General features: G+C 43.6%; 1 protein-coding gene across 4 annotated transcripts in view; it reads right to left on the bottom strand.

Annotated features, from left to right (window-relative positions):
• Positions 1–3564: 3564 nt before the first annotated feature.
• ZFP91 (ZFP91 zinc finger protein, atypical E3 ubiquitin ligase) overlaps positions 3565–16580 on the bottom strand; it is a 112861-nt gene continuing 99845 nt past the window's right edge. For all 4 annotated transcript variants that reach the window (XM_073597055.1, XM_073597053.1, XM_073597054.1 and 1 more), the window contains 2 exons: positions 11175–11274; positions 3565–11078 (listed from right to left, as the gene is read on the bottom strand). In XM_073597055.1, coding sequence (XP_073453156.1) covers positions 10604–11078; positions 11175–11274 — 575 coding nt within the window. In that variant the 3' untranslated portion in view covers positions 3565–10603. The remainder of the gene's footprint in view (positions 11079–11174; positions 11275–16580) is intronic.

Below are 16580 nucleotides of genomic sequence, written 5' to 3'. Positions count from 1 at the left end.
GTAAAAAAAAAAAAATTTCTTTATTTTCCCAAGAATTGTGGGAAAAAAATGACAACTTCAAAAAACTCACCATGCCTCTTACTAAATACCTTGGATTGTCTACTTTCCAAAAAAGGGTCATTTCAGGGAGTATTTGTACTGTCCTGGCTTGTTAGTGTCTCAAGAAATGAGATAGGCCATCAGTACATCAGGTGTGATCAATTTTCAATGATTGGCACCATAGCTTGTAGACTCTATAACTTTCACACAGACTAAATAATATACACTAATTTGGGCTATTTTTACCAAAAATATGTAGCAGTATAAATTTTGGCCCAAAATTTATGAAGAAAAATGACTTATTTGCAGAATTGTATAATATAAACAAAAAAGTGTTTTTTATTTTTTCGAAAAACGTTTGCTTTTTTCGATTATTTTGCAAAAAAAAAACAAAAACCCAGCGGTGATTAAATACCACCAAAAAAGCTCTATTTGTGTGAAAAAAATGATAAAAATTTTGTTTGGGTACACTGAGTAATTGTCATTCAAAGTATGAGATCACTGAAAGCTGAAAATTGCTCTGGGCAGGAAGGGGGTATAAGTGCCCTGTAATAAAGTGGTTAAAAGTAGTTTGGTTCTTACTGAAAGCAACATGATTAATAATTTTTGTCCAGATTTATGTTAAAGGGACTCCGTCACTACCCTAGGCCTATTAGGATGCTATATAAATCTACTTACAAAAATATTGCTGCAACAGCCTCTTTTTTTACATTGTGTGCTTATAATACACAAGATATACACAGATGTTATTCTTGCAGGTGCCCCAAACAAGACAAATGAGAGCAATTTTTACAAAGACCACAATTCCAAGGTTATAGAGAAATATTCCTGAGAGGAAACATTAAAGCTGCCATAGGTCTCATTCTACAAATGCAAGTATTCTGAATGTTATGCTGAAGCTCTGGCTTTATCAACCCAAAACAGGTATTTAGATTACGACAACTGGCTTTACTCTGACTTTTAAGAATACTTGTTCAGCTCAGTAAGTCAGTTTTGAAACCAAAGGATTAACATAAGTCAGGCAATTAGCATTTTCAGATGGTCAGCAATGGGAGTACTTCTATTTCACTTTGGAAAGGTTTACTTTAAAAAGGTAATGAAAAGGCCTTTAGGGAAAATAAGATTAAATGGAAAGCTCACCTAACACATATTTCAATGGATGCTGGTGAGTATAAACATATCTCTCTCAGGGTATTTGTTGCTGTGACCCTCTTTCTGAATCCACAACTCTACCCCCAATCTAGTGTCCACTTTGGCAAGCTACCAGGCTTTCCTGGAGTTTATGATATCACTGTCCCCCACTTGACAATGTTCATACCTGGTGATTGGCTGACCAAGCCCAAGCACTGGTACATGGGTCACATACTTCGTTATTCCCAGAATCCTTCACACCCTTAAAGCAATGGAGTAGTGAGAAGGTGAGGAAGTGTGGATGGAAGAGTATACCTTTCTGGGGTGGCACTGTCTTGAACGGGCAAAGTGACAGTGGCTCTTTATGTATCTTCCTTCCATTTACACTTTGAAGCAATCATGGAAAAGGTCTACAGGAAGAGGCTGCTGTATAATGGGCAGAGCTGGGAACACAGTTGTGGTTGTAAAGCTGGCCAGATACTGATCGAAATTCAGTCGGTTCAGTAGGGACTAGCTGAATTTCGATCAGTGTGTGGCCATCCCTATTCAACAGAAGTGGATCAAAGAATCGACCTTCTGTTGAAGTGACTTGTTAAGAAAATCTTTCCAGATCAGACAGCATTTAATACATGACAGTGCTTCTAACCCTTCACCATTGTCTTCAAAAGTAAAATTAGTTTTGCCTAAATTTGGGCTTTACCTGTGCTGGGCCCATGCAGATCAAAAGCAGAAAGTTATCTTTAAAGCACATCTAAACCCTCCTAAAAATGTAATTTATTGCAGCTTAAAAATCCTTAGATGTGACTGCATCAGTTTTATATTTTTAGGCTTTCCCCTCCCTTTATTTTGACCTGATGACCAAGCTAGTAAAAAACTTCCTGTCTTGGCTAAACTCTATGGAGGGGCAACTGAGCCACCCTTGGACAGAAGCATTTTCAAAGGACAGAGAGGGTAGTGTTAGATTGAGTAGAAAACGGTGTAGAAGGTAGTGTTAGATTCAGTGGCAAGTGGTGGAGAGGGTAGTGTTAGATTCAGTAGCAAAAGTTCAAAAGCCGTCAGTGTTGAATAATTTGTCTCAACTCTGTAACTGCCACTTTTGCTGGACAGCCTGGTCTGTTAGGCCCCTTTCACACTGGGGTGGGGGCGGCGTCTGTGGTAAAATGGTGCTATTTAGTTTTAGCGGCGGTATTCGGCCACTAGCGGGGCAGTTTTAACCCCCGCTAGCAGCCGAAAAAGGGTTAAAACTGCCCGCAAAGCACCACTGCAGCAGCGCTATGCCGGCGGTATAGCCGCGCCGCCCCATTGATTTCAATGGGCAGGAGCGCTCCTTCACCGCTCCAAAGATGCTGCTAGCAGGACTTTTTTCAGCTTCATGCCAGCGCACCGCTCCAGTGTGAAAGCCCTCGGGGCTTTCACATTGGAGAGACTGCAGCGGCTGTTTGAGGGCACTTTGCAGGCACTATTTTTAGCGATGTAGCGCCTGCAAAGCGCCCCAGTGTAAAAGGGGTCTAAGAGGAGGTTGAAAAATAACAGACTTATTGGCTGGATCACTATGTAAAAAGAAACAAATCCTAAAAAAGAATAAGTAATGCAGCCACTACCTTTATGGATTGGTAACCTGAAATATATACATTTTTTGCTTTTAAGTTTAGATATGCTTTGGGGTCCTCTCCCAAGAAACACATACTTCACTTTTATTAATTCTGTTCAACCACCAGGAGTTATCACCTTTTTCAACTGGATATGGGAGAGTCAGTGACTTGTTATTCTGCCTGTCATGTGACAACACTAGTGCTTGGGGATTGGCCTAGTGCTGTCACATAGGAATGGGAAGGCTACACAGCCCTGTGTGTGTATGATTGAAGTGACTTGGAGTTTAAGCTGGGTACCCACGGGCTATAAATCAGCCGAAAACAGTCAGTTCGTCAGGAACCGGCCAACCTTCACCCCGTGTGTACAGCTCCTCATCCAACAGAAGTGGTTGAACGGGGGGAGGCAGTCCCGCTGTCAGAACACAATAGCTCAATGGAGAGATCCGCCGCACAAACATCAGATGTGTTAATACGGCGATCTGTTTTTTTTTTTTTTTTTTCATTCACCCCGCTGAAATGAATGAGAAAAAAAAAAATATCCTGTGTGTACCCAGCATTACAAAGAGCCTGCTTTTCTTGATTCCAGGAGCTGAATGGAGTAAGGTGGGGTGAAGCATGTTCTGCTGGGGACAGGGGCATTAAAGTGAACCTGTTTCTTTTGCCAGATTCACTTTATAGCAAGTTCCAGAACCTTGTATCGTTCCATAATAAATTCTCACACAGAGCTCACGTTGAACAATATCTACAGGAAAACAAGTAAAGTCAGTCTCTCTCTACCAGCAAGTAAAACATTCAAAACAAGGAAAACAAATCTAATTTTTTTTCAAGTTTAAAAAGTGAACAGGAAGAATAAGTGCAAGAGGTCACGTGTAGAGTGATAACAGTGCATAGTGCAAAACAAAAAGGACTGCAAATCCTATGATCACTATTCGTGCAAAACAAGATGCAAAGAGCAGGTGTACAAAAGAAAAGCACATGGCTGACTGTTACAGTGCAATGGGAGTTGTAAGGGCAAGATGTCTGAAATGATCTAAAAGAAAAAGCGGCGCCCTTGCCAACTGCTTAGCTTTTGATTTTTGTTAATCTGCTATAAAACAATGAATTATAGATGTCAAATTGGGTGCTGTGGGCAAAACAACTCTTCAGGTACTTCAGAGGCCTAGTCCTCCTAAAACTCATGAAAGAACTACTAGTTAAATTCAGGAAGTGAACTTGCTGTACCTGGGTTCCCAGCTCCTCCCACCTGCAAGAATTGCACTGCCTGGACTACAAGGCAGTGGAGGTTTTCCTGTTTATCTGACATCATAAAAAAACAAAGTAGGCAACAAGACTCTCGCCAGTGGCGCTACTGCGTTTTAAATTTAATAGTAAGCTTTCGCCACTAAAATACCCAGGATATATATAAGAGGCTGATGGGGGATTTAACCAGCTAGTACCTGCTCAAAATTAATATATATATATATATTTTACTGGATGGACTGACCCCTTCATGGAATCAACTTTTAAACATTTTATATTTAATATACATCTGAATATGATCTGCTTAAAATTCATATTATTTCAAAAACTTTGCCTCTTATGTATTTTTTTTTTTTACATAGAGATGTTCAGATGTTTTTGCTTCATAATACTAAACAGTGATTGCGCTCTACTGTCCCTCGCTCTCAATAAAAGTGCATCAGTCCGCTCAGACTGATGAGAAACGACAGGCTTTGTGCAGTTAATGGATCTTATCTCAGCAGTCATGGAACATGATAGCTAACTGGGCTCCTATACAGGTAGCTGCTAGAGGTAGAAACCTACAAACCTGCGCATGAAATGCAAAATATAAAAACAGCAAGCATGTGAAAACAAGTCTAATCAAAAATAACTTTCAGGTAAATGTTACAAGGAGGTGGTAAAATTTGTACCCACTGAAAATACAAGGCTTTTTCCCTTTTAGAGCAAGAGGCCCATGATGTCCTGAGCTATGAGCACTGCACAATAACAGCTGTATTTGTGAAGGACAGGAGAGTGCTTAGCGTACGGTGGGGGCTGGTGCAAACAAGTGAAAGTCAACCAACAATTACAGGTGGAAGCAAGCAAACAGAGCATTTAGTGACTGGACACAAGCTGAAAGAAAACAATTTTAGATATTAAACTGCCCTCTGAACATCACTCTAAAGTGCAAAGATTTACTCACCCAAAACTACCAACTTAGTTCTAAGAGGAGGAGGATTAAAGAATAAACATGCTATATGGCCCCACTGCATCAAACTTCCCTTCTCTAACACAGATCTTGGATGGAGACGACATATGCTCCCATTGCTCAGGTGTACATCAGTTAGGACAGAGAACACTGGCTGTCTGCTCTCCATCTGGGTGTACTCAGGACGACTTTTTCCCTTTAGGACAGTTTAGGTAAAAATTTTATTTTTCGGTCAGGTTTTTTTTTTTCTGCATGTGACCCTTTTAGGGTTTTTTTCCCTTGTGACACACATCAAAGAAACAGGAGGGGTTTGGGTGGTTGTCACTGGCAACGACAGCAATAAAAATGTCAGAGGTTCTAACGTTTGTATCTCTCAAATAGTCATAGAAAGAATTTTGACTTAACCTGTAAAAGGTTGATATCCTGGAGTACAGTACAGGACACAGGTTAACCACTTCCGGACCGCCCGCCGTCGTTATACGTCGATACTTTGAAGAGGATTATCGCTGTTATGGCAGCAGCCAGCTGCGATAACCCCGGTATTCTCTTCTTTAGTGAGCGGTCAGCTTCAAGGTAAAAGTGGTCTCTGAGATCACTTTTAACAGCGGCGGGAGAGGCCCTCCTGCTGCGCTCCAGTGCCTACCGGAGCTGTCGGCAGCGACGGAGGTGATCGGATCCTTTCCCTAGCCTGACATGGAGACGAGTGAGGGGAAAATGGCCCCCACCCGTCTCCATATCATTGCAGGTCGGAAGCGACGTCAAAACGTCCCTTCCGCCCATAGCTCTTAAAGGGCCATTTTTTTTTTTGTATTTTTTTAAATGTCGTTTTTTTTTTTTATTGCATTTTAGTGTAAATATGAGGTCTTTTTGACCCCAGATCTCATATTTAAGAGGTCCTGTCATGCTTTTTTTATATTACAAGGGATGTTTACATTCCTTGTAATTGGAATAAAAGTGACATTTTTTTTTTTTAAAGAACAGTGTAAAAATAAAAAATAAAAGGTAAAATAAATAAGAAAAAAAATTAAATACATTTTAAACACGCCTCGTTCCGACGAGCTCGTGTGCAGAAGTGAACGCATACGTGAGTAGCGCCTGCATATGAAAACGGTGTTCAAACCACACATGTGAGGTATCGCGGCGATCGGTAGAGCAAGAGCAATAGCCCTAGACCTCCTCTGTAACGTAAAACATGCAACCTGTAGAATTTTATAAACGTCGCCTATGGAGATTTTTAAGGGTAAATGTTTGTCGCCATTCCACGAGCGGGCGCAATTTTGAAGCGTGACATGTTGGGTATCAATTTACTTGGCGTAACATTATCTTTCACAATATAAAAAAAAGTGGGCTTTACTGTTTACTAACTTTACTGTTGTCTTATTTTGAAATTCAAAAAAGTGTATTTTTTTCAAAAAAAAAGTGCACTTGTAAGACCGCTGCGCAAATACGGTGTGACAGAAAGTATTGCAATGACCGCCATTTTATTCTGTAGGGTGTTAGAGAAAAAAATGTATAATGTTTACGGGTTCTAAGTAATTTTCTAGCAAAAAAACATGTTTTTAACTTGTAAACAACAAATTTCAGAAAGAGGCTCGGCCCTTAAGTGGTTAAGCAAGTATTCATAGACCCTGGGTTATAGGCTGATACTTGCAGGTTATTGGACATTGGCGTAGCTTTGAGGACACGCCCACTGGGCATCCCTCCTATACCCTACATCATTCCATGAGTAGCTGAGTATTCATAGACCCTGGGACATAACCAAACAATATATGAGGGCAACAACTAGGCAAACAAAATTGTGCCAACAGACCCAAAAGCACGGGTCAAGCGACCCAACTTCAGAGTGCTGCTACAGGAACCTTTTTACCAAAAGCTGTGTCTGCAGAAGATTGGACACCCACCTGGTAAAAAAGTATACCAAGACAAAAAATACACACAAAAGAACAAAAATAGCAGGTGCGCTGATCAACAGCTTGGTATAGCCCTCCAGCTGGCTATTGGTTATAGACAAGTCAAAGGGTGCTACTGCTCTCTATGGATCCTCTGGGTGGCAGGAACACATCTAGACAAAACACAAAAGAAGAGAGCGCAAAGCCGCCCTAAAGTAACTTGGCTTTAATGTGGTAGAGTTAAAAACACAATGGTCAAACTCACATTGTGTGACGATAGATACAGCAAAATGATTCCACTCTTGCCGCACTCATATAAACACCTCAAGATCCCGACAAGGGAAGGGGAAGCCGTGGACTTTAACCTAGCTGCCTGGATCCTGGCAGCACATCGAAGGCTATCCACCAGCACGCTCGACGTGCAGATCCTAATGCGCATCCACAGTGGAATCCTTATGCTGTATCTATCTTCACACAATGTGAGTTTGACCATTGTAGTATTTTTAACTTTACCATATTAAAGCCAAGTTACACTAGGGCAGCTTTGCGCTCTCTTCTTTTGTGTTTTGTTTAAAAAAGTATACCACCTGTAGAGTGATCTAACATCTGGTCATCCACCTGAGACTAAGCTCTGAGTGGTTGAGCGGTCAAGTTTTTTTGACCCTGTCTTCTCACTACATGTTGCTGGATCTGTATAGGGTCCAGGCTTCGTCCACCATAGTGGGCATACCCTCCCGGAGAGGTCTTCAGGGTCTGGGTTCCATAGGGATGGACCATGGTCCTAGACCTATATAGCACCCTGCAGCTAACTACATGCATTGCATAAAGAGCCAAGGCGAGTGCCCACACAGGATTCAGTGTCCAAAACCATATTAAAGCCCTTCCCCACAGAGTGCGGTCGAAATATGGCTTCCATTGTATTACCAAGTTTGCACTCATCTGGATATACTGTTTCTATAATTGATAGGACACTAGTAAAAAAACGAAGGACTCACAGAATGGGGTAGGATTATAGGGGGAACACCCCAGGGTCATGTCAAAGCTTTTCCAGTATCTAATTACCTGAAGGTACCAGCCTATAAGCCAGGGTCTATGAATACTCAGCCTTTGTTCTGTACTTTACTGTAAGACTAATGTCCTGTACACACGATCGGACATTGATTGGACATTCCGACAACAAAATCCATCGGATTTTGGGCCAAACTTGTCTTGCATACACATGGTCGCACAAAGTTGTCAGAAAATCCAATCGTTCTGAATGCGGTGATGCAAGACACGTACGTCGGGACTATATACGGGGCAGTAGCCAATAGCTTTCGTCTCTTAATTTATTCTGAGCATGCGTGGTACTTTGTGCGTCGGATTTGTGTACACACGATCGGAATTTAACCGATCGGATTTTGTTCTCGGAAAATTTTATATCCTGCTCTCAAACTTTGTGTGTCGGAAATTCCGACGGAAAAAGTCAGATGGAGCCCACACACGATCAGAATTTCCCACAACACAATCCGATCGCACTTTTTCCGTAGGAAAATCCGACCGTGTATATAGGGCATAAGATATGTTGTTTTATCTGCGTCCCCATTAGAGAATCTTCCAATCACTTCCTGTCCTAATAAAAAGTAAGGCGGACTCTCCCCACTGTAAGGGGACAAGTGACAACAAAATCCTGACAGAGGTTCTAACCCTTTCTAACTTTATCCAAACCAAAATAAAAACTTTTGGCTGGAGTTGGGTCTTATAGCCTGCTGTGGTCAAAGGGGAGGTAATCACTGGTCAGTCTCACCCAACTTGGAGGCACTGGGAGTATATATTGTCCCCTTGGGCGGTTTGTGCTATTCAGATCAATTATAAATCAAAGGTTGTTAGACTTTAAAGGCATAAAATCATACCAGTCTTCATAGCATCAGAGACAGATTATAGTAGAATGGCGCAAAGTAGAAGCTTTGCAACCCCCATCCCTTTAATGGACTTTGATAAGGACTGCAATAGACCCAGAAAAAGCCCCCTCATCTACATCCCCTGTACTGGCATGCCCCATCAGACACCAACTGCCTACAAGCCAGGCCCTAGTCTCCTGCCTATGACGCTTGATCCAGCTCTGCATTACACTAATAATTTGCCACCGCAATATTACTTCTGTAATCTTCTTCACCTGACAGAGCAACAGAATGTTTATTACTGAAGTCAAAAGTCCTCACACAGGTCTGCCAGACACAGTGAAAACAGCATTGGGGAAAGGAAGTCAGAAAAACAAACGTTAGAGAGCAGTGCGGTTTAGAGGGAAAAACCTCCACCACATGATCCCATTACCTTCTGCTTAGAACTAAATTATGAGTTTTGGGTTGAGCTCTCCTCTAATGGGGTATTCCAGAGTAAACTAAAACTTGACCTCTGTTGGAGACTCCATGGACAGTAGGTTACCTTCATTTTAACTCCTCTTTTCTAAGAATCAACTGATTTTCATGGCCAACTACTGAGCTCAAGCAGCATTATTATACCCTGTAGATATAAATACCAAGTTAAGGCGACCCTATTTTGTTCTTAAGAGGTGCAGAAGGGGAAATATATCTCTCTAAAGCCAAAGACATACCCAATTCCTGATCACTCAATACCCCCAGATCTACTGACACGTGCCAACTTTTCAACAACACGCTGCTGGTCGTCAAGAGGCTCTGACCATTTTAGGGTAAAATGTTGGGATGGAACGAAGTACAGGGTGGTCCCTTTATCTTACTACATGGAAGGGTCCACTTTTTTTTATTATTACAACCTGGAATATCCCTTTAAAGGATAAGTTCACCTTGATAAAAAATTATAAACGCACATTTTTTTTGCAGGTAAAAAAATTGCATTTACTATTTTTTTGAAGGAGCCTGGAAAGAATTGCACCTGTGATTAGAAGATTGCGAGTGCAATGCCGAGCTCCTATAGACTGTCAGTGTAAACTGTCGGCTCGTACCTTGTAGGGGCAGGCAGTTACACAATGACAGAAAGAATCAATGAACTACCTAGAGCTCTCAACAGTGCCCTGGCAGTTCATTGAAGACTACAAGCAGTCAGCAGCAAAGGCTGTTGTTTTTGTGTAGTTCATTCATTGACAGAACTCTCATTTCAAATAGTGACAGCAGGTGTGGGGAAAAGATCCCCTGCCCGCTGTCATAAGGAGGGGGAGGAACGGAGAGCGGCAGCAAGAGTGGGAACATGTTCCACCCCAAAAACGGGTGGAATATGCAACATGTTCCCAAAGGTGAACTCATCCTTTAAGAAGTGGGAAGGGCTGGTAATTCACATATTACAAGAGAGACCGCAAGCAGCGCTCCAAGTAACACCAGCAGCTTTGCTTGGGGGACAGGGTTCCATATGAGACAGAACAGCTCAGTTTTATTCTTTAAACATATTATATACAGTGAAAGTGCAGGGCACAGCACCCAAAGAGAGGAAAAGGAGACATGATGGGGCATAGAGAAAAAGGAAATTAAACAAACAAAAAAAAGAGGTAACAAAGGACTGAATAGATTAAAAAAAACATGATTTAGAGGAAAGCATAACTGGTTAATGGTCAGAATTATGAAAGAAAGTCAGAGAAGTCAAAGAAAAATGTTGATGGCCCCAGATGGGTCAGATCTTTGTGCCTGGTCATAGCCTATGCTGATATTACAAGGAAAGAGAGAGAAAGCATTGGTAGAGTGAGACAGCCAGCCAGCTGGGAGGGGAACAAGGAAACAGTCTAGGTGCTGTGCAGAGGGATCAGATTCTCCCTTCTAAGGTCCTGCAGAGTCCGCATCCTCAATAGGAACCTGTGTGTTAGAAGCCAGTCCTCCTGCTGACTGCGTAGAGCAAGCCACTAAAATCTTAGAGCTGGAGGTGGTGTAGATGGTCTGGGGTGGTGCTGGCTCTTCCTGGGCCTCTGTGGTGGCTGCATCGGAAGCGACAGAAGCCACAAGAGCCATGGGGGCATCAAGAGCCATGGGAGCCCCAGGAACCAAGGCAGCCGGGTTCTCTGGCAGCAGCAGTTCATTGTTGGCGGTGATGAGAGCGCCAGAGTTGGCCGCCAAGGCTTCGGCTAATAGGATCTCAGGATGGCTCTTGGCCTTGTGGGCAACAACACTGTCCTTCTTCTCAAACTTCTTCCCGCAGATGCCACAGGAGAACTGATAGAAGGAATCAGCGTCATGTTTCTTCATGTGCCAATTCAGGGAGGCCTTCTGTCTGCAAGTGAACCCGCAGAACTCACATCTAGAATTAGGGGAAGGAGCAAAAAAAGATTGGTAAGTGCAAGCCGAGGGAAGTATGCAAAACTGCAACACATCAAGAGGGGATTTCAGCACTCACTGTAAGGGCTTTTCTCCTGTATGGATCATGCGGTGCACAGCCAGGTTGTGAGAGCTCTTAAATGCTCGGGCGCAGTATTCACAGATATAATCTCGCTGGTCTAAGAACAAAGATAGAAACAGAAATTAAAGTGGTCTCTCCAACAAACAGACAAGAGACACCTGCTTGGTATCCCTGAGTAGATTAGTAAAATCTTATGTGGTTTAAAGGTACAGCTATCCCTTTATGTCTATAGTATTTTAAATATGTCAATATAGAATATGTTGATGCGCTTATCAAACTATCCCCATCTGTTGGAGTGGTGCTTATATATAAAATCCTAAACATAAGAATACCCTGATATCATAATCAGTAAAGTGAATAAGTGCAAATAAATAATCAATCAATAAAGTGAATAGATGCAAAAAAAAATGCATCAAAAAACATATACCCTTATATCACAATCAGTAAAGTGAATAGGTGCAAATAAATATATCAATCAATAAAGTGAATAAATGCAAGTAGATGCATCAAAAAACATATAAGGGAACACACATCCCTAGATATATGTAGACGGAAAGAAAAAAAAAAGCAATAAATAGCGTCTGTTTGTGTTAATCCAGGTCTAAATGTCCAATCAATTGCCTTTGATGAACTTGCTTATATTTCAATTCTCACAGATCACAGTTGCATGATGAATTACATTTGAATTACATAGCCACGCCCCCCACAGTTAGAATCACTCCCTAGGACACACTTAACCCCTACACTGCCCCCTAGTGGTTAACCCCTTCACTGTCATTTACACAGGAATCAATGCATTTGTATAGCACTGATTGCTGTATAAATGACAATGGTCCCAAAAATGTGTCAAAAATGTCCGATGTGATTGCCATAATGTTGCAGTCCCGATAAAAATCACAGATCGCCACCATTACTAGTAAAAAAATATTTTTTGGGGATATTTATTATAGCAAACACTAAAACATAATGTGCTTTTATCAAAATTGTCGCTATTTTTTTGTTTATAGCGCAAACAAGAAAAACCGCAGAGATGATCAAATACCACCAAAAGAAAGCTCTATTTGTGGGGAAAAAAGGGCGTAAATTTTGTTTGAGAGCCACGTCACACGACTGTGCAATTGTCAGTTAAAGCAACGCAGTGCCGAATCGCAAAAAGTGCTCTGGTCTTTGGCCAGCCAAATGGTCCGGGGCTTAAGTGGTTAAAGGAAAATGCCACTTTACAGATGTAGCATATATAACTACTACACCAGTCTCTTCCTTGCAATAATACTGAATTTGCAGATGGGACTTACTGTAAGCCGAATCATTTTTCTCATGTATATAACACACTGCTTTTCCTAGGACAAATGTTCAAAGTTCAAATTAAAGGCATCCACCACAATGTATAGAACTTGAAGTTTCAACTTTAATGAAATGTTGGCTCAAAGTGCTATTCTACATGCCATGTTTATGATAGCGTGATTGACTTTTCCCCTTAAAAAACAAAACAAAACACGTTAGCCATGTAAAAATAATTTAAAAAATGGAATTTGAATTCAATTCCTTATCTTGGAACAGTACAGGACACAGGCATTGCATTCATAGACCATGGGATGTACCCTAGCAATAAACCCACGGTTGGGCAATAACAAAGCAAACAAAACTGAAAACAGGCCCCCCCCCCCCCAAAAAAAAGGTCAAGGAACCTGAAAACACTCTGATGACAGCTTGAAGCACCCTTGTGCCTAAGCTTGCATCAGCCAAAGCCCGAAACGCCACATTGTAGAACCTGGAAACGTGTGAACAGAGGGACCAGGTGGAAAGCCTTAAAAATCTGGGATACAGGGGGGCGTGGCCTGGAGATGCATGACGTAGGGCGTGCAGAGTGAGAGCTCCGTCTGAGAAATCATCCTTTACATTGATCCTGTTGGGTAATTCTCCCTTTAATACACTGACAGGCTGCCCGTAGTGTCTCCCTGCTCTCATGTCACCTCCGAAGCGGGTCTCCGAAGCTCTGGCCAAGCTGGATAAATATCGCCATGAGGGACGAGAACAGGCGGAGGAAGATGGCGTCGCTCCCATTCAGGAAGCAGAAGAGCTACCCTCCGGAGACACGGCCAGAATCCTTGAGGGTTTCTCCCTGTGCCAAACTACCCTCACTTTTAAAATAAAGGAGGTAAAGGTCGACATCTCTCTCATCCACCAGGACATCCACAAATTGAGGGAGAGAGCGACAGACTGAACGCAGGGTAGGTTGCATGGAGGCTAAAATCCCACCATTGCAAGTGACCACTGAACGGCTGCAGCATCAGCTCAGTGTCGTCCTAAGTAAGCAGGACAACATAGAGAACAGACTCCGCAGATGCAATCTCCGCTTTGTGGGTCTGCCCGAGAGAGCAGAGGGCTCTGAACCCCCCACATTTCTTGAGAACCTGCTTATAAAAACTTTCAGCAGAGAGGCCTTCTCTACAGCGTTCGTGGTGGAGCGTGCTCATCGTCTGGCCGCTCGCCCTCCGCCGTCTGGCGCCCCGCCGATCACCTTTATTTTGAAAGCTTCTAAACTACCGTGACCTAGACACTGTTCTGCATCTAACCCGCGAGAGAGGGCAACATCCCATTCGGCAACGTGACTGTCGCTGTGTTCCCGGATTTCTCCGCCGAAGTACAAAAGAAGAGGGCACAGTTCACAGTGGCTAATTGACAACTCCGCATCCACCACCTAACCTATGCAATGCTGTTTCCAGCAAGGCTCCGCGTAGTCTGTGACGGCAAGGCCCAATTCTTTGAAGATCACACTGCAGTCCTGTCATTGCTGGAACATCGCAACGCGGCTGGCCCTGCAGCTGCCTAGGTCTCCAATCAACTTCCCTCTTCCTCCGCATATGAACAGGTCCTCTCGATTATGGCCCCACAGTTTCGGCTCCGGGCCGGTCAATTATCCACGAACCGTGAGTCAGGCACTGCCTGTTATTTCTCCCCCCGTGCCCATTTTGATCCTTCTCGGCCAGTCCTGAAGCTATCTTGTGCCAGTGTTGTAATCTGGATCACCACCCCATCCCCTTCTACTCCCTACTCTATTGATCCTAACTGTCCTCAGACGCACCGTCTGCACCCACCTGAACTGTCGGTAAACCTTCCATCCCACACCGTTGTGCGCTTTTCAGTTACTAGCCACCCCCCTAAGGTCACACTTAAATTCATGTTTCCTTTTTCTGACCTGGGGAATACTGAAGCTTTTTCAAGTTTTGTTTCCCTGGCCAGCCGATACCCCACGGCCGTGGCTAATAGTCGTTTGTTTATTCTGCCACGCTGGTCCAGTGTAGGCAAAGTTCATGTGTTCTGTGTTTTAAGTTACTTACATGTGACTTACCTCATACCTTAACCTCACTGTATCCACTATATACTGAATTCTCGTGGTCATTTACTACCCTCCTTGGCTCTCTGTGCAACCAGTACTAACAGACCTTTGGCCCCTGTCGTCTGCTTGCACAGACCGGCCGCACTTGCATATCTAATGCTTTTTTTCTTGTACTGCATGCTGTTGTGCACTGTATTTGAAATGTTTGACTGCTCTATAGGAGGCTGCTCCCTGTGGGTCTGACTGCATGCCCAAATACCTCCGAAACTGCCATGGCTTCTCTCAAATTAGTTCTCTCAAGTTAGTTATTAGTGGAACGTGCGCGGACTACGCGCTAAACCCAAACGCATATTTGTCCTTTCCCACCTCAAACCTTTGCGCGCGGACGTCTATGTCCTTGTTGAGATTCAAATCACAGGATAGATGCAGATGGCGCTCAAAAAACCCTGGGTCGGCTGGCTTTATCATGCCCCCTACACCTCTAATTCCCACGGAGTAGCTACTCGCTACTCTGATCGCTAAATCAGTGCAGTTCCAACTCCACTATCTGCAGTCGGATCCACAGGGTCGGTCTCTATTTCTTTGCGCCACATGGGTGGCTTGGAGGTTCTCATTATGGCATTTTATATCCCACCTCTGTTTCAGTTTGCTATCTTGCAGGAGGGAATAGCCTTCATGGCCAAACATCCCACAGTGCCCACTATCTGGATGGGTGATTTTAATATGACGATTAACCCCAGCCTTGATAGACTTAGCTCATCTGCCCAGATGTCATCCCAGCTATCCCTCATCAGATTTGGGAGGTTTCTCTCAGAGTTCGCCATGATAGACACTTGGAGACACAAACATCCAACCACGATAGCCTACTCCTGCTTTACTCTCTCACACTCTGCCATGTCCCGCATTGACCTGCTGTTGATCTCCCCCGTCCTAGTGCCCGACCTCCTGGATGTGGGGTTCGGCGTTAGGGTGCTCTCTGATCACACCCCTTACTGGGTGACTCTACACATACCAGCCGTCCCCTTGGTCGGCATGTGGCGACTGAACCCGTTTTAGTTCACCATCATGTCGGACCTGGATGCTATCCAGCGGGAATGGGTCTTTTTTCACTCCAATCTGAACTCGGCGTCGATCGGGGCGGTGTGGGAGGCTTTCAGGTTACATGCCCGCATGATCCTATCTGCACGCTTTAACAGACATAAAGCCTCATCCAAACTTGTACTACAACAGGCTGAGGAGCATCTGAGCTCCCTCGAATAGGTATTCCTCGCGAAGCAGGGAATCTTTTTTTAGCAAGCAGCGCATTTTCGAACATGGCGAACGCGCAGGTAAATTGCTTGCCTATATGGCCCACCTTGACCATAGGCCCCTGGTCATGGTTCAGCTCCAATCAGCCTCTGGAGATACGATCACAGACCCTGTCCAGGTGGCGGACGAATTCAGGCGGTTTTACACCGACTTATACACTTCCACTGCTGGTCACACACAAGAGGTACTGACCCTGTTCCTCCAGGACATAGACTTCCCTACTCTCACCCATTCTCAAACTGCTCAACTAGAAGCGCCTATCACCACAGACTGCATAGTAGAGGCATTGGCGCACCTCCCACCCTCAAAGACACCTGGTTCTAACGATCCCCCCCCTAGAGTTTTATAACCAATTCCAGGAGGTCCTTATCCCCAAATTACAAGCTCTGTACACCCACATCTTCGATTCTGCTACACTCCCATCATCCATGGGTGAAGCTCTCATTGTCCTAATACCCAAACTCGGCAAAGACCCTCTCTTCCCAGAATCATACCGCCCTATCTCTCTCCTACAATTAAACGTTAAAATCCTTGCTAAAATCTTCGCCCTGCGGCTAAATAAAGTGATACTTAGTTTAATTCACTCAGATCAGACCGGGTTCATGCCCAACAAGAACACAGCATTCAATCTCTGAAGACCCTTTATGAATTTACAGGCCGCACTGGATCCATTGGATCCAGGGTAATGGTAAGCCTGGATGCCGCCAAGGCGTTTGACTCAGTGGAGTGGAACTAACTGTGGGAGTGCCTCCGCAGGT

Source organism: Aquarana catesbeiana, linkage group LG08 (assembly GCF_042186555.1).
Source record: "Aquarana catesbeiana isolate 2022-GZ linkage group LG08, ASM4218655v1, whole genome shotgun sequence".
Lineage (NCBI taxonomy): Eukaryota > Metazoa > Chordata > Amphibia > Anura > Ranidae > Aquarana > Aquarana catesbeiana.
This window is presented reverse-complemented; position numbering and strand designations above follow the sequence as displayed.